The sequence below is a fragment of the Pseudophryne corroboree genome, chromosome 7 (assembly GCF_028390025.1).
Source record: "Pseudophryne corroboree isolate aPseCor3 chromosome 7, aPseCor3.hap2, whole genome shotgun sequence".
Lineage (NCBI taxonomy): Eukaryota > Metazoa > Chordata > Amphibia > Anura > Myobatrachidae > Pseudophryne > Pseudophryne corroboree.
The window spans coordinates 306,479,299-306,507,096 of record NC_086450.1 but is presented as its reverse complement, the minus strand read 5'-3'; the positions used below and the strand labels follow the sequence as shown (position 1 = coordinate 306,507,096).

General features: G+C 45.0%; 1 protein-coding gene across 6 annotated transcripts in view; it reads right to left on the bottom strand.

Annotated features, from left to right (window-relative positions):
* ABAT (4-aminobutyrate aminotransferase) overlaps window positions 1-27,798 on the bottom strand; it is a 444,030-nt gene that overhangs the window by 76,113 nt on the left and 340,119 nt on the right. For all 6 annotated transcript variants that reach the window (XM_063934264.1, XM_063934261.1, XM_063934263.1 and 3 more), the window contains 6 exons: window positions 19,103-19,152; window positions 16,155-16,235; window positions 15,603-15,695; window positions 14,310-14,372; window positions 11,423-11,486; window positions 438-586 (listed from right to left, as the gene is read on the bottom strand). In XM_063934264.1, coding sequence (XP_063790334.1) covers window positions 438-586; window positions 11,423-11,486; window positions 14,310-14,372; window positions 15,603-15,695; window positions 16,155-16,235; window positions 19,103-19,152 — 500 coding nt within the window. The remainder of the gene's footprint in view (window positions 1-437; window positions 587-11,422; window positions 11,487-14,309; window positions 14,373-15,602; window positions 15,696-16,154; window positions 16,236-19,102; window positions 19,153-27,798) is intronic.

Sequence of the window (27,798 nt, the reverse complement as noted above, 5' to 3'; positions counted from 1 at the left end):
AGATCATATTTTTGGGCTCCTTAAACAAAATATATTGAATGTTCTAAAAATATGTGTATTGTATCTCACTTCTTATGTTCTCAATGGCCAAATAGATTAAACAGCAAGCAGTATTTAATTGTTTGTTTTTTGTTTATGGGGTTTTGCAACCATCGCATATCGCAGGCAGTTTCAGCATAGTAAACCAAGTGCTGTGGAACTAAACACCACGGTCTGTGTGTGGTGATTCGAAACAATTGCAATGATAATGATGTCAAAATCTAATTTATCAATGATATTAAACACAAAGGATCATGGATAGTCAAGTGTTCAGTTCTGTGGTACTGGTGACCACACACAAATGCTACTTACAAATAAACCTCATATTAGTTAGTATAAATGATTACAGACCTATACAACTCATGGATTACAGTATACACTTGTGTTTTCTATATTACCTCTTCCAAGCAGTGAGCCTCTTCATCCTGGTTTTCCCTAACAAACTCCTCCAGTGGGTACTTAAGTCTTGGGAATGGAGCAATAGGCCAATCAAAAGAGGGAATGTCCAATTTGTGGATAGCTTTAGAGTGTGTTGCTGCTAGGCAACCTATAACATAATATAAAGTAGAGGGGAAAAATTATCTTCAAAATGGTGTGCAAATGGGGAAAACATACGTTATGGTAAGAACTTACCGTTGATAACGGTATTTCTCCTAAGTCCACAGGATCCGCGGGAAAACAATGGGATATGATGAAGCGACAGTGGATTTGCACCAATCGGTCAAAGCTTTCCGGCCTCCCAGCATGCAACATATCCTCGCCTCCTGGCTCTGGCAAATCAGTTGTATTCCAAAGCTCAAGGCAGGAGCATCATAGATAGCCCTAATCATGCGATTAGAACACACACATGCACACCCTTCCGTACAAGAAGGAAGAGGTTAGTGAGTAACAGGATCCTCAAATCAGGTGCGTCAGGGTGGGATCCCTGTGGATCCTGTGGACTTAGGAGAAATACCGTTATCAACGGTAAGTTCTTACCATAATGTATATTTCTCCGGCAGGGTCCACAGGTTATCCATAGGATAACAATGGGATTTCCCAAAGCAATTTAGTGGTGGGGACGCTCCTGATTGGACAGGAGAATCCTTCGCCCGAATTCAGCGTCATGAGAGGCAAAGGTATCAACAGCATAATGTCTAATGAATGTGTTAATGGAAGACCATGTGGCTGCCTTACATATCTGTTCTGCTGAAGCACCACGTTGTTCTGCCCATGATGGACCTACCATACGAGTAGAGTGAGCGGAGACATTAGCCGGAACAGGGAGATCAGCTTGAGAATATGCTTCCGAAATCGTCATACGAAGCCATCTTGCCAGTGTCTGCTTATCAGCTGGCCATCCTCTCTTGTGAAATCCGTAGAGAATGAAGAGAGAATCTGTCTTTCTGATGGCACTGGTACGATCCATGTAGATCCTTAATGCACGGACCACGTCCAGCTATGCATCTCCCGCAGAAAGGCCCGGTACCTGAAAATCCGGGACTACAATTTCTTTATTACGGTGGAATTTAGACACCACCTTCGGAAGATACCCAGATCTAGTTCTTAAAACTGCTATATCTGGATAAAAAAAATCAGAAATAGGGAACGACATGATAAAGCCCCTAAATCTGATACTCTTCTAGCTGACGCCATAGACAGCAGAAAGAGAACTTTAGTTGTCAACCATTTAAGATCCACTTTATTAAGTGGTTCAAATGGGGCAACTTGAAGGGCTTTCAGGGCTAGATTTAAGTCCCAAGGCACTGTAGGAGGAACAAAAGGAGGTTGAATGCGCAACATTCCCTGGAAAAAAGTATGCACATCCTGTAAGTTGGCAATTTTCTTTTGGAACCATACAGTCAATGCCGACACTTGCACTCCCAAGGAAGCCACCTTCAAACCTTTATCCATTCCTGCCTGAAGGAATGCTAAGACCCTGGAAACTCTGAAAGATTTAGGGTCCATTTTCCGTTCACTGCACCAATGAATATAGGTTTGCCATATTCGGTGATAAATGCGAGCTGAGTAAGGTTTCCTTTTCTGAGCATAGTTTGAATTACATGTTGTGAGAATCCTCTTGACTTCAGGATAGAGGTTTCAAGAGCCACGCCGTCAAAGACAGTCGATTCAGATGCCTGTGATAACAAGGACCCTGCATCAGTAGATCTGGACGTTGAGGCAGCAGAAGTGGAGCCTCCATCGACATTCTCTGCAGATCTGTGTACCAATGCCTTCTGGGCCAAGCCGGAGCTATTGGTATCATGGCACCTTTCCCTTGCTTTATCTTTCTCACCACCCTGGGTAATAGGGTGATTGGAAGAAACACATAAGCCAAATGAAAGTCCGATCTCACTGACAGGACATCCACAAAGATCGCTCTGGGATCCTTTGTTCTTGACCCATATGCGATCACTTTGTTGTTCAGACGGGACACCATGAGATCTATCTCTGGCAACCCCCACTTGTCTACTAGAGTCTGGAAGACCTCCGGGTGTAGAGCCCATTTGCTTGCCTGAATGGTGTGTCAACTGAGAAAGTCCGCTTCCCAGTTTAGGACTCCCGAAACGAACACTGTGGACAAGGCTGGATGATGAAATTCGGCCCACTTTAGTATGTGACTTACCTCCTTCATCACTTTTCGGCTTCAAGTTCCTCCCTGATGGTTGAGGTACGCTACTGCCGTCGCATTGTCCAAGCGGATCTGGAGCGGTTTTCCCCGAAGAATGTCCTTTGCTTGAATCAGTGCCATGTATATGGCCCGAAGTTCCAATATATTTATTGGAAGGCAACCTTCTTCCTTGGTCCATTGCCCCTGGAAACACAACCTTCCTGACACTGCTCCCCAGCCCTGGAGACTGGCATCTGTCGTCAGAATTTCCCACTCTGATATCCAAAAGGGTCTCCCATTGTTCAGATGGGATGTCTGTAGCCACCAGGCTAATGACCTTCTTACTTCTATCGTAAGAACCATAGTCTGCCTTTTTATCGTATGAAGCAACCCATTCTATTTGGCAAGAATCAAACGCTGCAGAGGCCTTGAATGGAATTGTGCATACTCCACCATGTTGAATGTTGACACCATCAAACCTATCACACGCATTGCTGCGTGAATGGATACCTATTGACTGTGTAGCAAGTCTTGAATCCAGTACAGCCCCCAAGTGAGTCATCCGCTGTGACGGAACCAGAAACGATTTTGCCCAATTTATGAGCCACCCGTGCTTCTGCAGACACATTATTTTCTGTTGCAGATGACATAGGAGCAATTCCTGCGACTGTGCCAGGATTAAAAGATAGTCGTGGTATGGAAAAATTCTTATCCCCTGCTGGCGGAGATAAGATAGCATTACCACCATAATCTTGGTAAATACTCTGGGAGCTGTGGCAAACCCAAAAGGTAGGGCTTGGAACTGAAATTGCTGTTAGAGGATAGCGAACCTGAGATAGCACTGATGGGACAGTGCTATAGGAACATGTAGGTAAGCATCCTGTATATCCAGGGATACCATATAATCCCCTGGCTCGATGGCCAAAATGATGGAACGTTAAGTCTCCATGTGAAACCGAGGTATCCAAATGTATTTGTTCAACACTTTGAGATTGAGAATGGGCCGAAATGACCCATTTGGCTTCTGAAATAAAAACAGGCTGGAGTAAAAACCCTGTCCTCGTTGAGCAGGAGGAACTGGAATGACTACTCCTGACTGAAGCAATTTCTGAACTGCCTCTTGCAAAGCCCTGGCCTTCGTCAAAAAACCTTCGAGGAGGGTACTTCTTGAAGGCAAAAGCATAACCTAGAGATACCGCTTCCTGCACCCAGGCATCTGTTGTAGACTGCTGACGGATCTGTGCAAACTGAAGAAGTCGGCCCTCCACCCTGGAGTCCCCAGACTGATGGCTTATTATCTGTTTTACCAACTGGTCCTCTGGTAGCCCAATGCTTTTTAGTCCTACCAGACTTCTTGTATTGGGACTGCCTGCTATCACTTTTTCCTTTAGCTTTTCCTTGAGACCGAAAGGGCCGAAAAGCCGGAAATTTAGGTTTGAAATTGTATGTGGAAGGAAACTTGACCTTTTTGGAGTCTGCTTCTGACGCCAAAATATCTGTCAATTCTTTACCAAAAAGAATATCTCCAGAAAAGGGCAAAGATTCCAAAACCTTCTTAGATTCAGAATCAGCTTTCCACGTAAGTAGCCAAACTGCTCTGCGAGCAGCTCCAATGCTGCTTCTTCCAAGAACATTGCAGCCTGTTTTATATGTGCTATATGGGATTTTTGCTCTCTAGATGCTATTGAAAAATTCCCCTCCAATGCATTAGCCCAGGCATCCACTGCCTTTGCCATCCAAGCTGAAGCCATGGCTGGCCTTATGACTGCCCCAGACAGGGAAAAAATGGTTTTTAGAAAACCATCCACTCTCCTATCCGTGACATCATTTAATGATGTTAAAGGCAAAGGTAATGTAGATTTTCGCACTAATCGAATCACATGCGTATCTACTTTAGAAGCCACCTCCCTTTTTAAACAATCCCCAGCTGGAAGAGGAAAATTGGAATTCCATTTCTTAGGAATGCTAAACTTCTTATTAGGCGTAGCCCAAGCCTCTTCCATGATTTTCATCAGCTGATCTGACCCTGGAAACTCAGTCTTAACTGTTTTGGAACGTTTAAACACAAGTGCCTTGGTTTTTAACACAGGCTCTGCTGAATCCTCTAAGGATAGAATGGCTTTCATTGCTTTAATTAACTCCGCTATATCCACTGAGCTGAGACCTTCCTCCTCCTCTTCATATGCCGAAGTAGAATTAATTGCGCTTTCATCCTCCGATGAATCCTCATCTGAACCATGCGAAGCCTGTGAGGATGAAGATTTACTTACCACCGGCTTATCAACCTGTTTCTTTTGAGAGGCTGCTGCTGGAAGTGATACACCACAGGTGGGAAGCTGCATGTAAGGGTTAATCGTGTAACCTATCCCCGTTACAGGAGTTGGAGGAATTATCCGTTTAGCTATACTGGATAAAGTCTGTGCAAACATAGCCCAAGGTGGATCAACCTGCACCTGAAACCTTGTATTTTTCAAGAACCCCTGGTGAAAGTTAAAAATTTGCACACAAACCACCCTGAACCAGATCCTGAGAGGATAACACAGCTTTGCAAGACAAACATGACATGAGTGTTGGTGTTGCTGTGAGTGTATCTTCCTCACCGTTGCCGCTCTTAGACATGATAAATAATCAACACTTCCACAGTGTACTACACAATTTGTGACTGTAATCACTTTAAGCTTTTTAAAGTGACATACAATCCGACCACACCCATTCACCAGCATTGAGGATCAGAATAGAACAAAACTGACAGAATACAGTAAAGTCAGCAATCACACTAGCAGTCAGTCACATGTTATACATTAGTATAATAAGCAATATGAGCACATCATCAACTACAACTACATTTCAAGTATGTAGGAGAACATAATACTGAATCATGTTTAAACAGATCTACTGTATTCAGACGCACTGTGAAATAAACAACAGTAAATGTATACAGACTCATATGCAATAGGCACTTATCTAAATATTCATACTCAAAAAGGTAGATAGAGACTTAGGGGGACATGTACTAAGCAGTGATAAAAGTGGAGAAGTGAGCCAGTGGAGAAGATGCACATGTCAACCAATCAGCTGCTCTGTATACTGTTATAGTATGCAAATTATAAATGTTACATCAATGCTGATTGGTTGCCATGGGTAACTTCTCCACTGGCTCACTTCTCCACTTTTATCACTGTTTAGTAAATGTTCCCCTTAGACCTGTATTAACCGTACTCAGTAGAGTGGGATACAGGGAGACTCACCTCACTTCCAGGACCGATCAATACGTTAGCGAATGCTGTGTGGATCCAGACGCTACTAGTGTACACTGTCGCTCCATGAACCTATAGTGAACACAGACGCTCAGTGAACACAGACGCACCAGTCACACAGCCGCCTATGCTGCGACTGGGTCCCATTCGTGTACAGCGTCTGAGACGGAAGCGGGAAAACAGTTCATGGCGGGAGACTCTGAGGAAACTGGTCATGAACCAGGGGGAGGAGCGACCAGGAGAGCGTCTGACTCCCCACTGCTGACATCAACCCTAGGGATCATACTAACCTCATACATACCTCATACTATTCCTGGAGCCTATGATCCCTAAGGCCTAGCGCTGGTGCACCCAAGGTAGCAGCCGCGTCAGCGACTGTTTGATAGTCTGCTCCCAAAACAGTGCGGCTGTGTCCGTATTCCCCTTCTAAGTGGAACCGATGCCTTACCTTCTCCCCGTGTTCCGGCCACAGCCTGGTAACATCTGCTGGACCTGCTAGTATATCCGACACAGACGCCCGCCGAAACAGCACTGTACTCGTGGGTAAGCGCTGTGGCGACCCGGCGGAGAGTTGTTGGAACGACTCTTTCTAAGATACGTATAAGACACTGTTTAGAAAGATTGCTCAGAAAAAATAGTAAGACTATAAAAATAAAATAAGAAAGCTTAGGGCTGCTAAAAACCAGCAGCCCTCTGACCATGGTCCGGCTCCTGCCGCACCAAACAAAAAACTGATTTGCCTGAGCCAGGAGGCGGGGATATATGGACGGGCCCATTGCGTGCTGAGAGGCCGCAAAGCTTTGACCGATTGGTGCAAATCCGCTGTCGCTTCCTCATATCTTATTGTTATCCTGTGGACCCTGCCGGAGAAAATTACTATACTCTTTAACACTTTATAATTAAAATTCTGTATCTTTCACAGGTATATATATATATATATATATATATATATATATATATATATATATATGGATCCCAGGTCATTTGACCCACGAATGGGTCTCGATTGCGACTAGCAACTCTCCGGGAGCGTATGCACCCATGCAATACTATGGATAGCGGGTAAGTGCACAGTGCACCCGTACAGCCGCAGGCACACTTGCGATTGCTGTGACTAGCAGCCAAGATGAGGGAGACCACATCTGTATGTATGGTCACATGTCATATTGAAAAGACAGACATAAATTAACATTGGGCATCAGATTTTTTAATCCTTACAAAGCATAAAGAAATTATCTTTCTACACTTATTTTATCTCCTGCAATACATTTAATTTCATCCAAAAGATCTTGAATGTACTGGTCACTAAATATCTACCTGTAAGAATTTAAGACTGTGGGGCAGATTTATTAAGCTCGGTGAAGTGATAAAGTGTAAGGTGATAAGGGACCAGCCAATCAGATCATAACTGCTATGTCACAGGCTGGGTTTGAAAAATGTCAGTTAGGAGCCGACTGGCTGGTCTTTTGTCACCTTCCAATTTATCACTTCACCAGGCTTAATAAATCTGCCCCTATATATGAGTGTGAGGCATTTAGGATTCCTGCCTGGAGTTTATATTCCCTGCACCAATCCACTTATCAGATCTAGCTATGGCATTTAAAGATACACACCTAAACAATCTATAGTAGAAGTGCATTGCAGTTTGCGTTGACAAGGAATAATCCAAATCGGTACATTGTGCATAAATGTGAATGTCACATAAAAGTCCATCTTCCTACTAATTTAGAGTCTTTTCAAGAAAAGTGTTTCTTTACTGTATGGTGAAAAATTTGTCCGATTTGAAGTAAAGGATCCATCTCTGCTAACTCTGATCTGGTCCATACATCAAGAAGGACTGGACTCACATAGGTGTCGGAAGGACTTTCATGAATGTGCCGAAGGACATTCCTGTAGCCGTGCAGAAGGAATTGTATAGCTGTACAGAAGGACTCCTGAAGCTGTGCAGAAGGAAGGATATAGCTGTGCAGAAGGACTTGTATAGCTGTGCAGAAGGAATGATATAGCTGTGCAGAAGGAATGATATAGCTGTGCAGAAGGAATGATATAGCTGTGCAGAAGGACTCCTGAAGCTGTGCAGAAGGAATTATATAGCTGTGCAGAAGAACTCCTGAAGCTGTGCAGAAGGAATTATATAGCTGTGCAGAAGGACTTATATACCTGTGCAGAAGGAATGATATAGCAGTGCAGAAGAACTCCTGAAGCTGTGCAGAAGGAATTATATAGCTGTGCAGAAGGACTCCTGAAGCTGCGCAGAAGGAATTATATAGCTGTGCAGAAGAACTCCTGAAGCTGTGCAGAAGGAATTATATAGCTGTGCAGAAGGAATTATATAGCTATAGATTGTAAGCTTGCGAGCAGGGCCTTCCTACCTCTATGTCTGTCTTTGCCCAGTTTTGTTCTATAACTGTTGTTTTAATTGTAAAGCGCAACGGAATATGCTGCGCTATATAAGAAACTGCTAATAAATAAATAAAATAGCTGTGCAGGACTCCTGAAGCTGTGCAGAAGGAATTATATAACTGTGCAGAAGGAAATATATAGCTGTGCAGAAGAACTCCTGAAGCTGTACAGAAGGAATTATATAGCTGTGCAGAAGGACTTATATACCTGTGCAGAAGGAATGATATAGCTGTGCAGAAGAACTCCTGAAGCTGTGCAGAAGGAATTATATAGCTGTGCAGAAGGAATTATATAGCTGTGCAGAAGAACTCCTGAAGCTGTGCAGAAGGAATTATATAGCTGTGCAGAAGGAATTATAAAGCTGTGCAGAAGAACTCCTGAAGCTGTGCAGAAGTAATTATATAGCTGTGCAGAAGGACTCCTGAAGCTGTGCAGAAGGAATTATATAGCTGTGCAGAAGTAATTATATAGCTGTGCAGAAGGACTCCTGAAGCTGTGCAGATGGAATTATATAGCTGTGCAGAAGGAATTATATAGCTGTGAAATACTCCTGTTGCTGTGCAGAAGAAATGATATAGCTGTGAAATACTCCCGTAGTATCTGTGCAGAAGGACTCACATAGGTGTGCTAAAGGAATTATATAGCTGTGTAGACAGACTCGCATAGCTGTGAAGAAGGAATTACATAGCTGTGCAGAAGGATTCACAAATAGTATCTGAGCGGAAGGGATTATAGAACTGTGCAGACATACTTTCATAGCTCTGCGGAAGTCACTCCATAACTGTGCAGAGAGAACTCCTGTAGCAGTGCAGAAGGACTCCTATAGCTGTGCAGAGGTACTCCCATAACTGCAGACGGAACTCCCGTAGCAGTGCTGAAGGACTCCCATAGCTGTGCGGAATGAATGTAGTTTTGCAGAAAGACACACATATGATCAGTGTCGGACTAGGGCATAAAGGGCCTGCCAGGGAATGCAGTGGTAGGGGCCCATGTGTAGGGGTGTGGCCAGGCTCCACAGAGGTTTGGCTAACCATTAGAGTGAGCATGGTATGGACTCCTTGATAAGTATATATAGTGATAGTGCATGCAATGTACCAGATTAGTAACACCAATACACTGTAGAGAATATACCAAAGTCCTGTGCAGTATAAGATAACATGTATTTTGTGTAATTCAAGTGCACAGTCTGGAACCTGATCCATAGAGTAAAGGTGGGTCCCCAGGCAGTGTGGCCCACCAGGGGTTTCCCCTGTACCCCTGTGGGCCAGTCAAGCCCTGCATACGGTAGCTGTGCAGGGTTGGAGTGGACAAGCCAGATGCTAGTGTGGCAGTGTTCAGACAGAGATTCTGCACCTCCGCAGCGGCTGATTAATGCCCAGCCAGCGAGTGTTTCAGTAGACCAACCAACAGCTGTAGCATTACCATAAAGACACCTCTGAATCAGACCCAGAATGTTATCAGGGAGCTTGGGTATATGAAAATGAAATTATAATGAATATTATACCATGGTCAATACACCCATACACCTGAAAGTTAATGTATCTACTCAGCCAATCAAGTGGCAGCAACTCAATGCATATAAGCATGCAGGCATGGTGAAAAGGTTCCTGTGTTGTTAAGACTAAACACCAGATTGGGGAATTTATATAAGTGTCTGACTGTGAAAACCTTGTTGGTGCCAGACAGGGTAGTTTTAGTATCTCCGAAATTGCTGCTCCCCTGGGATGTTCACATACTACGTTGAGCAAAACAGTAAGCAACCAGTGAGTGATTTTTATGTGGCCAAAAATGGCTTGTTGATGAGAGGGCATGGAGAAGAGGAGAATGGCCAGACTGGTTCAAACTGATAGGAAGGTGGCAATAACTCAAATAACGTGTTACAACAGTGGTAGGCAGAAGAACACTTCTGAAAGCTCAGCACACAGAACCTATTTTCGAATGGACTACAGTAGCAGAAGATCACACCAGCTTCTACCCATGTCAGTTAATAACAGGAATCTGAGGCTACAGTGGACACAGGCTAACCAGTGGACAGCTGACCATAGTAGAATCGTTGCATGCTGTGACAAATCACAATTTCTGCTGCAGCATGCAAGCGGTAGGCGTCTACAATCCATGGTTCTATCCTGCCGTGTGTCAACAGTTCAAGCTGGTAGTGATGGTGGTGGTGGTATAATGGGGTGTGGTTCATCAAATCGACAGTGTCTAGGTCGACAATGTCTAGGTCGACCACTATAGGTCGACAGTCACTAGGTCGACATGGATGGAAGGTCGACAGGGTTTCTAGGTCGACATGTGCTAGGTCGACAGGTCTAAAGGTCGACATGAGGATTTTTTTTTTTTTGTGTCGTTTTCTTCGTAGAGTGACCGGGATCCCAAATTAGTGCACCGCGTCCCCTCGCATGGCTAGCTTCGCTCGCCATGCTTCGGGCATGGTGCCTTCGCTCCGCTACCGCTTCGCTCGGCAACTTTACCGTTCCAATCGTAGTCCACGTGGATCGTTAAGTATGAAAAAATTCAAAAAAAGAAAAAAAATGTGAAAAACTCATGTCGACCTTTAGACCTGTCGACCTAGCACATGTCGACATAGAAACCCTGTCGACCTTCCATCCATGTCGACCTAGTGACTGTCGACCTATAGTGGTCGACCTAAACATTGTCGACCTAGACACTGTCGATCTTAAGACCGGATCCCGGTATAATGGTGTGGCGAACGTTTTCATGGCACACCATTAGGTTCCATAATGCCAATTGTTCACCATAAATGACAGAGGCTGCCCAAGTATTGCTGCTGACCATGTGTATCTCTGTGTCTGCAGTCTTCCCCTGATCTAATTACAACTTCCAGCAGCAAAATACACCATGTCACGAAGCACATACCATCTCAGACTGGTTCCACAAACATGATAATGAGTTCACAGTAATCTACAGTCACCATATATCAATGCAATAAAGTTCCCTTGGGATGTGGAGGGATGGATGATTTGCAGCATAAATGTGCAGTCAATAAATCTGCAGCTGCTTCGTGATGCTCTCGTATCAACATGTACCAGAATCTCTAAGGAATTACTGATTTAATGGAATGGGGTGAGGAAGGTTAGGAATTAAAGTGACTAAATAACATATTTCTTACCCATAGTTCGTCCATGAAAACCACCCATAAATGACAAAATGCTGTAGTCTGGACAACCTGGGTACTGAATAGAAAAAAAAAAATAATTTTTGATTTGTTTTAGGGAGTCCAGATAACATGACTCATTCATAGCTTTAAACCAGAGTGAATGCTAGGAAAGTATGTAGAGAAACCTGCAGGTATAAGGGCCTCACTTAATCCATCTGGTAGGCGCGGCACATTTAATATGTGTGGACAGAATCCGAGTTGGGATGGAGGCGCCTACTAGCTCATCTCTAAACTGTATGTTAAAAATAAGCTGCCCAGTATTCGTATGCTAAAATAAAAAAACAGGCAGTATATAGTTGCACCTCTTGTACTGCAACATGGTGTGCCCAGGTGTAAGTTTGCATCATTTATCTGGATTTGCTCCTTACTGTAAACAGGCACAATAATTTCACATTTTTTCAGCTATTTTCTGCTGATGCCATTTTCTCCCAACTCAGTGATCTGGAAATAGTCTTCAAATCAGATCTCGTTAGTAAAAATGCACTACGCAAAGTTCCACTAAACAGCAAATTCTCAATTCAGGCCATGAATCTTATCTCACTGGCTCTTTCATGTTCATATTGCTCAGTGTAGACAGAGTACTTGCTATGTCATATTTCAATATTTTTCCTGCTAATTTGTATTTACAATATACGTAGTTAACACACAATTTATTTTTTTGCTGTAAGTTTAAGGATATATCCATTTTCAACTTATCAAACAAATATGTGGCCAGATTTATCAACCCTTGGAGAGTGATAAATTGCACGGTGATAAAGTACCGACCAATCAGCACCTAATTGTCATTTTTCAAACACAGCCTGTAACATGGAAGTTAGGAGCTGATTGGCTGGTACTTTATCACTGTGCAATTTATCACTCTACAAGGCTTGGTGAATCTGGGCCACAAATTGTTAAAACGCAGGATGTAGGGCTTCTGCTCATTTACCAAAGACCCCCTACTGGTGATGACCAATGGCATCCAGCAAGGCTTACCCATGGGGAATAATAGTATGCATGTACTAATAATCACTGCTGTGCCCTGAAAACTACGGTAACAACTTCCAGAATGAGCCAGGAGTGTCACAGGAATAGAAAAATAAAATTATTTATTCTTTATTCTTAATCTGAAACTGGAAGCACAAGTCCAGGTTTCCGCTTTCGGTGTGCATGTGGGAGCAGGAAGACAGGTCACCTATGACATTACAACTGAGTTGCTTGGCAAGTGATGGGACTACTCTATTGTACCTTTCTGCTTCAGTTTGGAAGTCACACAAAGCCTGGCCTCCTGTGAAGTAATATCAGTTAACTTAATTGCTCTGCAGGTTAAAGCTGTATGCCCATGTAGCCATAGAATTTATTTCTGTTTACCAATTTAAAAAACTTCATAGATCGGTGAGTATAAGGATCAGTAAGAGGCAGTAATCTCATGGAGTGTCACACAGTGTCACATAAAATGTCTCGTCCACCCCAATTCAAAATCCATGTTGTGCTATTTTGCCTGCGGCTGCTAGCTATGTGCAAGCTTGTTCCAAATGGAATCCGGTCAAGATCCCAGGGGTCGGGACCCCGGCAGTTGAAATGCTGACACCAGGATCCCAACACTCATCAGAATGCTGGCGCCAGCATCCCAACTAGGATCATAATCCCGGCACCGGAATTTCAACTGCCAGGATCCCGAACGAGTGTTTGCCAGACCGCCGGAGAGGTAAGCCGCAAAGGGCATGTGCGTGTGGGGGGTGTTTATGTTTAGGCTGCGGGGAAAAGGGGTCTTTGGGGGTTAGGGATAGGCTGCACGGAGGGGCGATTAGGTTTAGACACCACCAGGGAGGGTTAGGGGGTTGGCATTCCGACCGCCGGAATGTCAGACCCAACCCATGTAGTTCTCCAACCCTTCCAACGGTTCTGATTTCTATGAGGAAGTCCTGAATCCCTGGCCTCGGAAGGGGTGATATCATATTAAAATGGGCAAAGCTTTGGTAAAACCGGACGCTTTGGGGTAGGGTTTAGGTTGATTAGGAGAAAGGGGCTTGTTCAAATTCTGCATCCTAAACGTTGCGAGGTATGGTTCTCCACTGCCACAGTGCTGCCATCAGGTGTCACTGCAAGCTAACCTTTCCCCACCAGAGGGCAAATATACTAGTCCAGTGGTTTCCAAACTTTTTTGAATCACGGCGCCCTGGCTAGAATATCAGATTTTTTTTCACGGCACCCCTAGGCCAAAAATGTCTTATTGAGAAATTTAGAAAGAAATATTACATTAAGTAGATCGTGTTTATATGTCATCCTTAGGGTCAGTTGTGTGGTGAGGGACAAGATTTGCTTCTGTTTGGCCACATATTTTATGACTGGTAGCCACCAGCTCTGGTTTTACCTATTATATTGACCATGAATAATTTGAATTGGTCCTGGACCACCAACCCAAGGCACCCCTGCAAGTGTCCCGAGGCACCCCAGGGAGCCACGGCACACAGTTTGGGAACCTCTGTACTAGTCTGTGATTTGCAGGAACCAGTGCAATTGCTATGAAAAATTCACTAGATTTAAAGCAGCAAACAAAACCGGGTTCGTTTTGCTTTTAAACTAATTGCCGTTTTTAACCTAGTGACTATCTTGACGGAATAACATCAGCTTCCACTAATTACAGGCTATTATATTTAGACCCAGGGCTGCATTTTGAAGACATACAAAGGCAGGAAAATGTCATAGGGCTTTGCAGAAGCTCACACAAAATGTATTTCACAATAATTAAACAAACAAATGACACAAATAATTGGTACATTGTACTTAGCAGTTATTAAAAGTCTAAACTAACATTCATAATTTTAACAATAGGCTATTTTTTTTTAAATTAATATACCTGGTTCACCATGCAAGTCTCCAACTCTTCTTTTGTTGCACTACTGTGGCCCCGCTCTTTGTTCTGAAATACAGATACATCACATTGAAGAGCAGCAAATGGGGATGTGTTTTACATACAAGAGCAGGGCCATTGTGGTGATCCGATCAGAGAAAGGAAACTCGTCTTGCTTGTCGCCTTCATAACATACCAGATTTACCAAATTAAGAATATGTATATTTCACAAATGTCATTGCTATAATGTTTTGTTTACAATCTCTTAGAAAAGATGTTAGAATAAACTGATAAACAAGACATTGTAGAGGAAGCTGAACCATTTTGGAATTCCCCCAGAAATTATTCACAAGGCTGTTACAATCCACTACCATATTCCTATGAAAGTCTAATTACCGTGACTACAGGTAATTGCTCCACCAGGAGTTATCCAATTAGCCCCGTAACCCGGCACGATTGTGGATTCTCCTTCACCTGCCTGGGGGCAGGTGAAAAAAAAAATCACCTATAACTGATGCATTTTCGTGATCACCTCAGCGAAAACACATGGATCTGGGAACTTATCTTGGATCCATGTATTTTCGCGTGAAAATGGGTAAAATTTCACCCGTAAAAACGGGCTGCAATTGAAACAAGATTGAGCAAAAATCGTGAAAAACAGAGTTTTTTACAGGTAAAATTTATCTTGCACGATTAATTTCCCCCCCTTAAATTGTTCATATGTTATGCTATTTACAAAAATATAGTTTCTATTTAATAAGTCCATTATAAATAATATAATGCTCTTTATTAAAGTTAGTACACCGCTCTACAGGCTGAAATAAGAGATCTATTTATTTATTTAGTTTTTTGGTCCATCTAATATAGTTACCCACAACATTTGTCAGATTGATTGCACTATCTCACCTGGATACCAGGGAAATCCCAGGTAAGACCAATCGTCGTGTGCATTGTAGTCATGGGTGAGCTGAGCCAGAGGACTTGGCCGGATTCCTTAGAAACAATTTGGGCTGGGCACTGGCAGTTCTAATAGCACTTTATATTACCTTGACTGTCTATGCATCTGCGTTATTAGTTAAAACAACATTTATGCTATGGAAGTCCCATAGGACCAATACTGTGATTGCAAGTGATGATGCCATGGCCATTATTATGTGAAGCAAAATGAACTGAGTCATCATGTCTCCTGGCCGAGTACACAAATATACTCTTCACTCTGCCATGGGCCTCTACCAGTACTTTGCCCTGTGGGGTACTTCAAGGGAGAGAAACTAAAGTAAGGAAATAGCTGTAACTTACTCTGTACCACATAAATATTAACTTAAAAGCATTTTCATTAGAGCATGATCCACAGGACATTGTAATTATTTGCTTCAAACTTTTTGGTCCAATCTAAGAAGAAGAAAGAAACAATACATTAGTGAGTACCACATTAAGGTCAGGCATATGTATCATTCATTTTCAATATTAGGATAGGTTAGACTGGGCAGTTTGTCAGCACTGTTCATGTTCACCCAGACAACAGAAAGGCTGGAGGATGTTATGGATGACAGATCGTCACCATGGCCCTGTGTGGAGTTTGTATATTCTCCCCGTACTTGCGTGGGTTTCCTCCGGGTACTCCGGTTTCCTCCCACAATCCAAAATTATACTGGTAGGTTAATTGGCTCCCAACAAAATTAACCCTAGCATGAATGTGTGTGCGTGTACATGATAGGGAATATAGATTGTAAGCTCCACTGGGGCAGGGACTGATGTGAATGGCCAAATATTCTCTCTGTAAAGCGCTGCGGAATATGTGCGCTATATAAATAACTGGTAATAAATATATAATAAAATAAATGTAATTACAGATAACAAGGACTCCTCCAGTTTCTCTGTGAAATTCTCCGGAGGCAGGATGCCAAGAGCTGGTCTGTTGATAAATGTGCTCTGAAATAAAAAGGAATAAAAGTGCCGTAAATAGAGCTGACAGTGTCAATATGACATTCCCATCAGATTTCCATCACCTCTATTATACAGGATAGTCCTGCAGGCTTTGCTATTGCTATTGTATATTAAAATGCAGAACATAGTAGGTTGTATACTGGCTGTATAAAACCTATTATGTTCTACAATCAAAGATATATCATTGGCAAAGCTAGCAGGACTATACTGCTCTACATTGCACCACACTGCCTAAAACATACCTCCCTATTTTGGAGCACTGGGAATCATGACAGGGGGCATGAAGAGTCAGGCTGCTCCTTATACCCCTGGCACCACCCATTCAGTGCTGCATACAGCTGATCGGGATGGGACAACAGGACAGAGCCCTCAAACAGGACTGACCCACCTAACCTGGGCAGCTGGAAGCTATGCCTAAAAATCATGTAGTGTGATCATCCTCACACTTCTTTCACAATGACAGTTTCCCAACAGTGTTATATACATACACGTGCTGTAACCAATAGTAACTAGTCAGATATTTGTTTTCACAATGTCATCATATTTACTGATGCTTACTGACTGGGCTTGTAACCAACTGACAGCTTTATTTATATTCAGTTTGTAAGCTGCGCTAAACAAATGCAACATGATTGTCATTTTGAAATTTGTAGTTGCATTTCTATCATCATACTGTAGTTTATGACAGTGGCTCCCATACTGGGTACTGCGGGGCACCTGCAGGAGTGCCGCGGGTTTGTGGTCAAGGGTCAAATCAAATTCTTTATAGTCACTGTGACTGCCAGTCAGCAGCACTGGTTCTGCCTATCAGAAAATATTTTGGGAACAGAAGCACTGCCCTGTGCACCACCACATAACTGCACCTGAATGACAGCTAAGCACAATTAATGTTTTCATTCTTTATGAGAAACTTTCGCCTTAGCGGTGCGGTGAGAAAAAAATAGACTCTAGAGCACTATGATTCAAGAAAGTCTGGGCACCACTGGCTTATGGCATACAGTGGTTTATAAATAAATAGTAGGTATACAGATGTGGATAAATCCACAGGGAACCAGCGCTCAACCCCTAGTTGTAGTAGTAAATGATGCAGTTATAAGGTGGTGTTATACCTAAAAAGCACTAATGAAAAGGCAGGTAATGTACTTAAATTATTTATTCAAAGATACTAAGATAATGTCTTTCCCAAAAGAACAAAAAAAATCAAGTTTAAATAGTCAATGATTGGAGCACGCTCCTGGTTTGAGCTTAACTTATGAAATGCAAGGTTCAATTGAAAGAGCAAATGCTGTAATCTTTGCAAAGTCAAAAACGAAAAAAAGAGAAAAAAAAATGCCACAAAAAGTGTACTAAAGTCCTTCCTTGCAGTGAGCATTCGTCCTCTGTCCAATGTAGTTTAAATGGGTAGCTCCAACGCGTTTCGACCTATTAGGGTCTTCCCAGAGGAGGCAGGCATTGGAGCTACCCATTTAAACTACATTGGACAGAGGACGAATGCTCACTGCAAGGAAGGACAGAGCAGCTAATCTTTTCCGCAAACCGTCCGGTCACGTGATCCTGAGTTCCGAAAGCAACCGGTTGCTAAGCGACAGAAGAAGCCAGAGACAGCGTGTGGAGGAAGGCGGAGGGGAAGGGAAAAGGTAAGTCCCTGTAGGAGGAGGAGAGGCGCAGCCAGCCGCTCGGAGAGCTCCGGCCGGGTCCACTTCGCCTCCGTGACAGGCGCGCACCCCAGGCCAGCGGCCCCACAGAGCGTGTCTGAACCAGGCGCTCTACTGTGGGACGCGCTGCAGGAGGAAGAGCGCCAGTCCAGGGCCTTTATTCTCCACTCTCACCAAAGCATACACTACCGCTGTCCACTGTTCATCATTGTACAAGAGAAACCTTTACATCAGAGCACAGACCAGCGGGACGCCGCAGTCTGTACAGACTTTATGAACTGTTGGGACTTTAGTACACTTTTTGTGGCATTTTTTTTCTCTTTTTTTCTTTTTTTTTCTCATTTTATCATTTTTGACTTTGCAAAGATTACAGCATTTGCTCTTTCAATTGAACCTTGCATTTCATAAATTAAGCTCAAACCAGGAGCGTGCTCCAATCACCGATTGACTATTTAAACTTGATTTTTTGTTCTTTTGGGAAAGACATTATCTTAGTATCTTTGAATAAATAATTTAAGTACATTACCTGCCTTTTCATTAGTGCTTTTTAGGTATAACACCACCTTATAACTGCATCATTTACTACTACAACTAGGGGTTGAGCGCTGGTTCCCTGTGGATTTATCCACATCTGTATACCTACCATTTAAGGGGGGGTGGGACACCCCTCATTACCAGCAGCACACCCCGACTTATATTAATACCTCAGTGCGCAGAGAACCCATTTCTGTAGTTTATAAATAAATATTTATTCATTTGCTTTAAACTTTATCTAAATAGTTCTCTAAAGCACAAGGCATTATAAAACAAGCGTTTTACATAGTATTTATTAGAAGCATGGTACGTGACCATACTTTGAGTATTTGCTCAGCAATCTACAGTACTATAGTCCAGTGGGGGTGCGGTTATGCTACCAGTGATCGTGATCCCGGAGGTCAGCATGCCGACGCCGGGATCCCGAACGCTAAAAATGCCGGAAGTCGGAATGCCGATCACAGGGTCTATTCCCACTCGTGGGTGTCCACGACACCCACAGAGTGGGAATAGAACCTGTGGCGAGTGTTTTATATAGAATATTAATGTGCATCTGGAATGTTAGCACCTATCCTTCTGGAAAAGTGTATGTAATACTATGAATGAGTATTCCGCGATACACATTATTTTTAGATATATTTGGTCGACATCCTCTTCACTTACCAAATTTTGGGGCTGCTGTAAAACCTTTATTAGGGCCGGATGGTTATAACCTGAAATAAAGCAATATAATATTATACAAGGTGGATAGAAATTACAGCCAAACAAGTTAAAGGGGGCTCCCAGTGTGACAAGAGAGGAGGACCAGGAACCGGGGATAAGTATAACAAGACGGGAGTGCGATGCTTTTGCACTCTTGCAGGGGTGGGGCAGAGCCAGACATGCGGGGCGGACTACTAGCCCTGTGCCGGGCGTCCCCCCGCATGTCTGAGAAACTGATCATAGATGTGCTAAATTTAGATCTGATCCTTTAGTCCACAGCTTTAATATGGGAACATCAACTTGAGAAAGATATTGCAGACATGGGGATTGGTTGCTTTGGGTAACTTCTATACTCTCTCCAAGGATAGATACATTGGCCCTCATTCCGAGTCGTTCGCTCGGTAATTTTCATCGCATCGCAGTGAAATTCCGCTTAGTACGCATGCGCAATAATCACACTGCGACTGCGCCAAGTAATTTTACAATGAAGATAGTATTTTTACTCACGGCTTTTTCTTCGCTCCGGCGATCGTAGTGTGATTGACAGGAAATGGGTGTTACTGGGCGGAAACACGGCGTTTTCGGGGCGTGTGGATAAAAACGCTACCGTTTCCGGAAAAAACGCAGGAGTGGCCGGAGAAACGGGGGAGTGTCTGGGCGAACGCTGGGTGTGTTTGTGACGTCAAGCCAGGAACGACAAGCACTGAACTGATCGCAGATGCCGAGTAAGTCTGAAGCTACTCTGAAACTGCTAAGTAGTTTGTAATCGCAATATTGCGAATACATCGGTCGCAATTTTAAGAAGCTAAGATACACTCCCAGTAGGCGTAGGCTTAGCCTGAGCAACTCTGCTATATTCGCCTTGCGAGCGATCAACTCGGAATGAGGGCCATTACCCACAATATGCGAAAGTTCCATTTGATGCACCTTTTTTTTTTATTCTAACCTTACTAATGAGGCAATAAGGAAAACAAAATAGGAATCACTTAGAAGATCGTGTACACAAATATGAGGTTTGGAAAGAATAATGTCAGGAAACTGGAGATCATGTAAATGATAACGCTCATAAATCACTGTGCTAAGGAGCAGATAAGGCCAGCAATGTAGCCACACCACATGGAACTAGTATACTGGATCAGATATCATTGTGTGCCAGAGGGAACACGCTGTCTTCATGAACATATGGAAAATATATATAATTACTACGCACAGTAAATAAATAGGTTCACCAGGCAAAAAAAAAAAAACTATCTGCATAATTCAAAGCACTGTAAAAGACACTCATTAGATCTTGAAGAATAGAATAGCAACCCTGAAATAATTATCTTTAGGCTTATTTAAAGCCTAAAGAAAATTATTTCTCTAGCAAAACTTTTTTTTTTTTTTTTTTAAAGTGCATCTGGTCAAGTAAGCCTGTATTGCAATTTACTGGCCACCAAGATACAGTGTATTGAAACACATGTTATTATAATCATCCTCTTTGCCAGCAGAACAGGAAGACTGTGTGACTCCACTAGCACAATGAAGCAAACAAAAAAAAGAATTCCCCCATAAGTGTAATATAGGTTGGGTTGTGACGGGATACGGTCACTAGGTCGACGGTCATTAGGTCGACCACTATTGGTCAACATGCATAAGGTCGACAGGGTCACTAGGTCGACATGGCCATTAGGTCGGTATGTGCTAGGTCGACAGTTCAAAACATCGACATGAGTTTAAAAAAAATAAGATTTTAAACCTACCGGTAAATCTTTTTCTCCTAGTCCGTAGAGGATGCTGGGGACTCCGTAAGGACCATGGGGTATAGACGGGCTCCGCAGGAGACATGGGCACTATAAAGAACTTTCAGTATGGGTGTGCACTGGCTTCTCCCTCCATGCCCCTCCTCCAGACCTCAGTTAGAGAACTGTGCCCAGAGGAGATGGACAATATGAGGAAAGGATTTTGTTAATCTAAGGGCAAGATTCATACCAGCCCACACCAATCATACCATATAACCTGGAATATACGCAACCAGTTAACAGTATGAACAAAAACCAGTATCAGTCACAGACCGATCCTAACTGTAACATAACCCTTATGAAAGCAACAACTATATACAAGTTATGCAGATGTAGTCCGCACTGGGACGGGCGCCCAGCATCCTCTACGGACTAGGAGAAAAAGATTTACCAGTAGGTTTAAAATCTTATTTTCTCTTACGTACTAGAGGATGCTGGGGACTCCGTAAGGACCATGGGGTTTATACCAAAGCTCCCAACCGGGCGGGAAAGTGCGGATGACCCTGCAGCACCGACCGAGCAAACGCAAGGTCCTCATCAGCCAGGGTATCAAACTTGCAGAACCCCGCAAAAGTGTTTGAACCCGACCAAGTAGCTGCTCGGCAAAGCTGCAACGCCGAGACGCCTCGGGCAGCCGCCCAAGAAGAGCCCACCCTCCCAGTGGAATGGGCCTCCACCGAACTTGGCAACGGCAATCCAGCCGCAAAATGAGCCCGCTGAATCGTGTTAAAGATCCAGCGAGCAATAGTCTGCTTGGAAGCAGGAGCGCCAACCCTGTTGGCTGCATACAGGAAAAACAGAGCCTCCGTTCTCCTAACCCCAGCCGTCCCAGCTACATAAATCTTCAAGGCCCTGACTACATCCAGGGACTTGAAGTCCTCCTAGTCCCCCGTAGCCACAGGCACCACAATAGGTTGGTTCACATGAAATGAAGAGACCACACCAGGCAAAAATTGAGGACGCGTCCTCAACTCTGCTCCATCCACACAGAAAATCAAATATGGGCTCCCGCGGGACAAGGCCGCCAACTCGGATACCCGCCCTGCAGACGCCAAGGCCAACAACATGACCACCTTCCACGTGAGAAATCTCAATTCAACTGTTTGAAGAGGTTCAAACCAGTGAGATTTCAGGAAACTTAACACCACGTTAAGGTCCCACGGTGCCACCGGGGGCACAAAGGGGGGCTGGATGTGCAGCACTCCCTCCACAAGCGTCTGGACCTCTGGGAGAGAAGCCAATTCCCTCTGAAAGAATATAGACAGGGCCGAAATCTGTACCTTAATGGAGCCTAACTTTAGGCCCATATCCACTCCTGTATGTAGAAAGTGGAGAAACCGGCCCAGATAAAAATCCTCCGTAGGAGCACTCCTGGCTTCACACCAAGACACATACTTCCTCCAGATATGGTGATAATGCTTTGCCGTCACCTCCTTCCTAGCCTTTATCAGAGTAGGGATGACTTCCTCCGGAATACCTTTCCCAGCTAGGATTCGGTGTTCAACCACCATGCCGTCAAACGTAACCGCGGTAAGTCTTGGAACACACATGGCCCCTGCTGTAACAGGTCCTCCCTGAGAGGTAGAGGCCACGGATCTTCTGTGAGCATTTCCTGAAGATCTGAGTACCAGGCCCTTCGAGGCCAATCTGGAACAATGAGTATTGTCTGCACTCTTCTTTGGCTTATGATTCTCAATATTTTTGAGATGAGAGGAAGAGGAGGAAATACATAGACCGACTGAAACACCCATGGTGTCACTAGGGCGTCTACTGCTACTGCCTGAGGGTCCCGTGACCTGGCACAATACCTCCGAAGCTTCTTGTTGAGGTGTGACGCCATCATGTCTATTTGAGGAATTCCCCAAAGACTTGTTATCTCTGCAAAAACTTCTTGATGAAGTCCCCACTTTCCTGGATGGAGATCGTGTCTGCTGAGGAAGTCTGCTTCCCAGTTGTCCACTCCCGGAATGAAGACAGCTGACAGAGCGCTTACGTGATTTTCTACCCAGCGAAGAATCCTCGTGGCTTCCGCCATCGCCACTCCGCTCCTTGTCCCGCCTTGGCGGTTTACATGAGCCACGGCTGTGACGTTGTCTGATTGAATCAGAACCGGTAGGTCGCACAGAAGAAGATTCTCCGCTTGTCGTAGGCCGTTGTATATGGCCCTCAATTCCAGTATGTTGATGTGTAGACAAGCCTCCTGGCTTGACCATAGTCACTGAAAATTTCTTCCTTGTGTGACTGCTCCCCATCCTCGGAGGCTCGCGTCCGTGGTCACCAGAACCCAGTCTTGAATGCCGAACCTGCGACCCTCTAGAAGGTGAGCACTCTGCAGCCACCACAGGAGAGACACCCTGGCCCTGGGGGACAGGGTTATTTTCTGATGTATATGTAGATGGGACCCGGACAACTTGTCCAGAAGGTCCCACTGAAAAGTCCTCGCATGAAACCTGCCGAAGGGGATGGCCTCGTAGGCTGCCATCATTTTTCCCAGAACTCGAGTGCATTGATGAACAGACACTCTTTTTGGTTTTAGCAGGTCTCTGACCATGTTCTGGAGATCCTGGGCTTTTTCCAATGGGAGTAAAACCCTCTTTTGCTCCGTGTCCAGAATCATGCCTAGGAATGATAGCCGAGTCGTTGGAACCAATTGTGACTTTGGCAAATTGAGAATCCAACCGTGCTGTTGCAGCACTTTCAGGGAGAGCGACACGCTCTTCAGCAATTGGTCTCTCGATCTCGCCTTTATCAGGAGATCGTCCAAGTATGGGATAATTGTGACTCCCTGCTTGCTAGGAGCACCATCATCTCTGCCAATACCTTGGTGAAAATCCTCGGGGCCGTGGAAAGCCCAAACGGCAACGTCTGAAACTGGTAATGACAGTCCTGTACAGCGAATCTCAGGTACTCCTGATGAGGGGGGTAAATGGGGACATGAAGGTATGCATCCTTTATGTCTAGTGACACCATCAAATCCCCCCCTTCCAAGCTGGATATTACAGCTCTGAGCGATTCCATCTTGAATTTGAACTTTTTCAAGTACAGGTTTAGGGATTTTAGATTTAAAATAGGTCTGACCGAACCATCCGGCTTCGGGACCACAAACAGGGTTGAATAATACCCTTTTCCCTGTTGGACCAGGGGAACCTTGACCACCACTTGCTGTTGACACAGCTTTTGAATTGCAGCTAACACCACTTCCCTCTCCGGGGGTGAAGCTGGCAAGGCCGACTTGAAAAATCGGCGAGGGGGCACCTCTTTGAATTCCAGCCTGTAGCCTTGGGAAACAATTTCCATTGCCCAAGGATCCACGTCTGAAAGAATCCAGATCTGGCTGAAAAGTCGAAAGGCGTGCCCCCACTGGTGCGGACTCCCTTAGGGGAGCCCCAGCGTCATGCGGTGGATTTTGTAGAAGCCGGGGAGGACTTCTGCTCCTGGGAACTAGCCGAAGAAGGTGTTCTCTTTCCTCTACCCTTACCTCTGGCAAGGAAGGAGGAGCCCCGACCTCTTCTGGACTTATGCGACCGAAAGGACTGCATCTGATACTGTGGAGTTTTTTTTTGCAGTTGGGGAACAAAAGGTAAAAAATAAGAATTTACTCACCGGTAATTCTATTTCTCGTAGTCCGTAGTGGATGCTGGGAACTCCGTAAGGACCATGGGGAATAGACTGGCTCCGCAGGAGACTGGGCACTCTAAAAGAAAGATTAGGTACTATCTGGTGTGCACTGGCTCCTCCCTCTATGCCCCTCCTCCAGACCTCAGTAAGGGGAAACTGTGCCCGGAAGAGCTGACACAACAAGAAAAGGATTTGGAATCCAGGGTAAGACTCATACCAGCCACACCAATCACACTGTACAACTTGTGATAACCATACCCAGTTAACAGTATGAACAACAACTGAGCCTCCTTTTACGGATGGCTCATAACAATAACCCTTTAGTGAAGCAATAACTATATGCATGTATTGCAGAGAGTCCGCACTTGGGACGGGCACCCAGCATCCACTACGGACTACGAGAAATAGAATTACCGGTGAGAAAATTCTTATTTTCTCTGACGTCCTAGTGGATGCTGGGAACTCCGTAAGGACCATGGGGATTATACCAAAGCTCCCAAACGGGCGAGAGAGTGCGGATGACTCTGCAGCACCGAATGAGCAAAATCAAGGTCCTCCTCGGCCAGGGTATCAAACTTGTAGAATTTAGCAATTGTGTTTGAACCCGACCAAGTAGCAGCTCGGCAAAGCAGTAAAGCCGAGACCCCTCGGGCAGCCGCCCAAGAAGAGCCCACCTTCCTTGTGGAATGGGCTTTTACTGATTTAGGATGCGGCAGTCCAGCCGCAGAATGTGCCAGCTGAATCGTGCAACAGATCCAGCGAGCAATAGTTTGCTTTGAAGCAGGAGCACCCAGCTTGTTGGGTGCATGCAGGATAAATAGCGAGTCAGTTTTCCTGACTCCAGCCGTCCTGGAAACATAAATTTTCAAAGCCCGGACTACGTCCAGCAACTTGGAATCCTCCAAGTCCAGAGTAGCCGCAGGCACCACAATAGGTTGGTTCAAATGAAACGCTGATACCACCTTTGGGAGAAATTGGGGACAAGTCCTCAATTCTGCCCTGTCCATATGGAAGATCAGATACGGGCTTTTACATGACAAAGCCGCCAATTCTGACACACGCCTAGCCGAAGCTAAGGCCAACAGCATGACCACCTTCCACGTGAGATACTATAGCTCCACGGTCCTAAGTGGCTCAAACCAGTGTGATTTCAGGAAATCCAACACAACGTTAAGATCCCAAGGTGCCACTGGAGGCACAAAAGGGGGCTGAATATGTAGCACTCCCTTTACAAACGTCTGAACTTCAGGCAGTGAAGCCAGTTCCTTTTGAAAGAAAATAGATAGGGCCGAAATCTGGACCTTTATGGACCCCAATTTTAGGCCCATATTCACCCCTGACTGTAGGAAGTGCAGAAATCGACCCAGCTGGAATTCCTCTGTTGGGGCCTTCCTGGCCTCACACCAAGCGACATATTTCCGCCATATGCGGTGATAATGCTTTGCTGTCACATCCTTCCTAGCTTTTATCAGCGTAGGAATCACTTCATCTGGAATGCCCTTTTCCGTTAGGATCCGGCGTTCAACCGCCATGCCGTCAAACGCAGCCGCGGTAAGTCTTGGAACAGACAGGGCCCCTGCTGTAACAGGTCCTGTCTGAGAGGCAGAGGCCATGGGTCCTCTGAGATCATTTCTTGTAGTTCTGGGTACCAAGTTCTTCTTGACCAATCCGGAACGATGAGTATAGTTCTTACTCCTCTCTTTCTTACTATCCTCAGTACCTTGGGTATGAGAGGAAGAGGAGGGAACACATAAACCGACTGATACACCCACGGTGTCACTAGTGTGTCCACAGCTATCGCCTGAGGGTCCCCTGACCTGGCGCAATATTTTTTTAGCTTTTTGTTGAGGCGGGACGCCATCTGGTTTTGAAGCAGGGGCTCTGCTTGACTCTGGGCGTTGTAAATGGCCCTTAGTTCCAGTATATTTATGTGCAGTGAAGTCTCAAGACTTGACCACTGTCCTTGGAAGTTTCTTCCCTGAGTGACTGCCCCCCATCCTCGGAGGCTTGCATCCGTGGTCACCAGGACCCAGTCCTGTATGCCGAACCTGCGGCCCTCGAGAAGATGAGCACTCTGCAGCCACCACAGCAGAGACACCCTGGCCCTTGGGGACAGGGTGATCAACCGATGCGATCCGGACCATTTGTCCAACAGATCCCACTGAAAGATCCTTGCATGGAACCTGCCGAAGGGAATTGCTTCGTAAGAAGCCACCATCTTTCCCAGGACTCGCGTGCAGTGATGCACCGACACCTGTTTTGGTTTCAGGAGGTCCCTGACCAGAGATGACAATTCCTGGGCCTTCTCCACCGGGAGAAACACCGTCTTCTGTTCTGTGTCCAGAATCATGCCCAGGAAAAGCAGACGCGTCGCAGGAATCAGCTGCGACTTTGGGATATTCAGAATCCAGCCGTGCTGTTGCAACACTTCCTGAGAGAGTGCTACGCTGACCAACAACTGCTCTCTGGACCTCGCCTTTATAAGGAGATCGTCCAAGTACGGGATTAATTATAACTCCCTTCTTCCGAAGGAGTATCATCATTACGGCCATTACCTTGGTAAATATTCTCGGTGCCGTGGAGAGACCAAACGGTAACGTCTGGAATTGGTAATGACAGTCCTGTACCACAAACCTGAGGTATTCCTGGTGAGGTGGGTAAATGGGGACATCCTTGATGTCCAGCGACACCATAAAATCCCCCTCTTCCAGGCTTGCAATAACCGCCCTGAGCGATTCCATTTTGAACTTGAACTTCTCTATATAAGTGTTCAAGGATTTTAAATTCAGAATGGGTCTCACCGAACCGTCCGGTTTCGGTACCACAAACATTGTGGAATAGTAACCCCTTCCCTGTTGAAGGAGGGGGACCTTGATTATCACCTGCTGGAGGTACAGCTTGTGAATTGCCGCCAGTACTACCTCCCTTTCCCTGGGAGCAGCTGGCAAGGCTGATTTGAGGTAACGGCGAGGGGGAGTCGCCTTGAACTCCAGCTTGTATTCCTGAGATACAATTTGTACAGCCCAGAGATCCACTTGTGAGCGAACCCACTGGTTGCTGAAGTTTCGGAGACGCGCCCCCACCGCACCTGGCTCCGCCTGTGGAGCCCCAACGTCATGCGGTGGACGTAGTGGAAGCAGGGGAGGATTTTTGTTCCTGGGAAATGGCTGCCTGGTGCAGCTTCATTCCTCTACCCTTGCCTCTGGCCAGAAAGGATGCTCCTCTGACCCGCTTGCCTTTCTGAGGCCGAAAGGACTG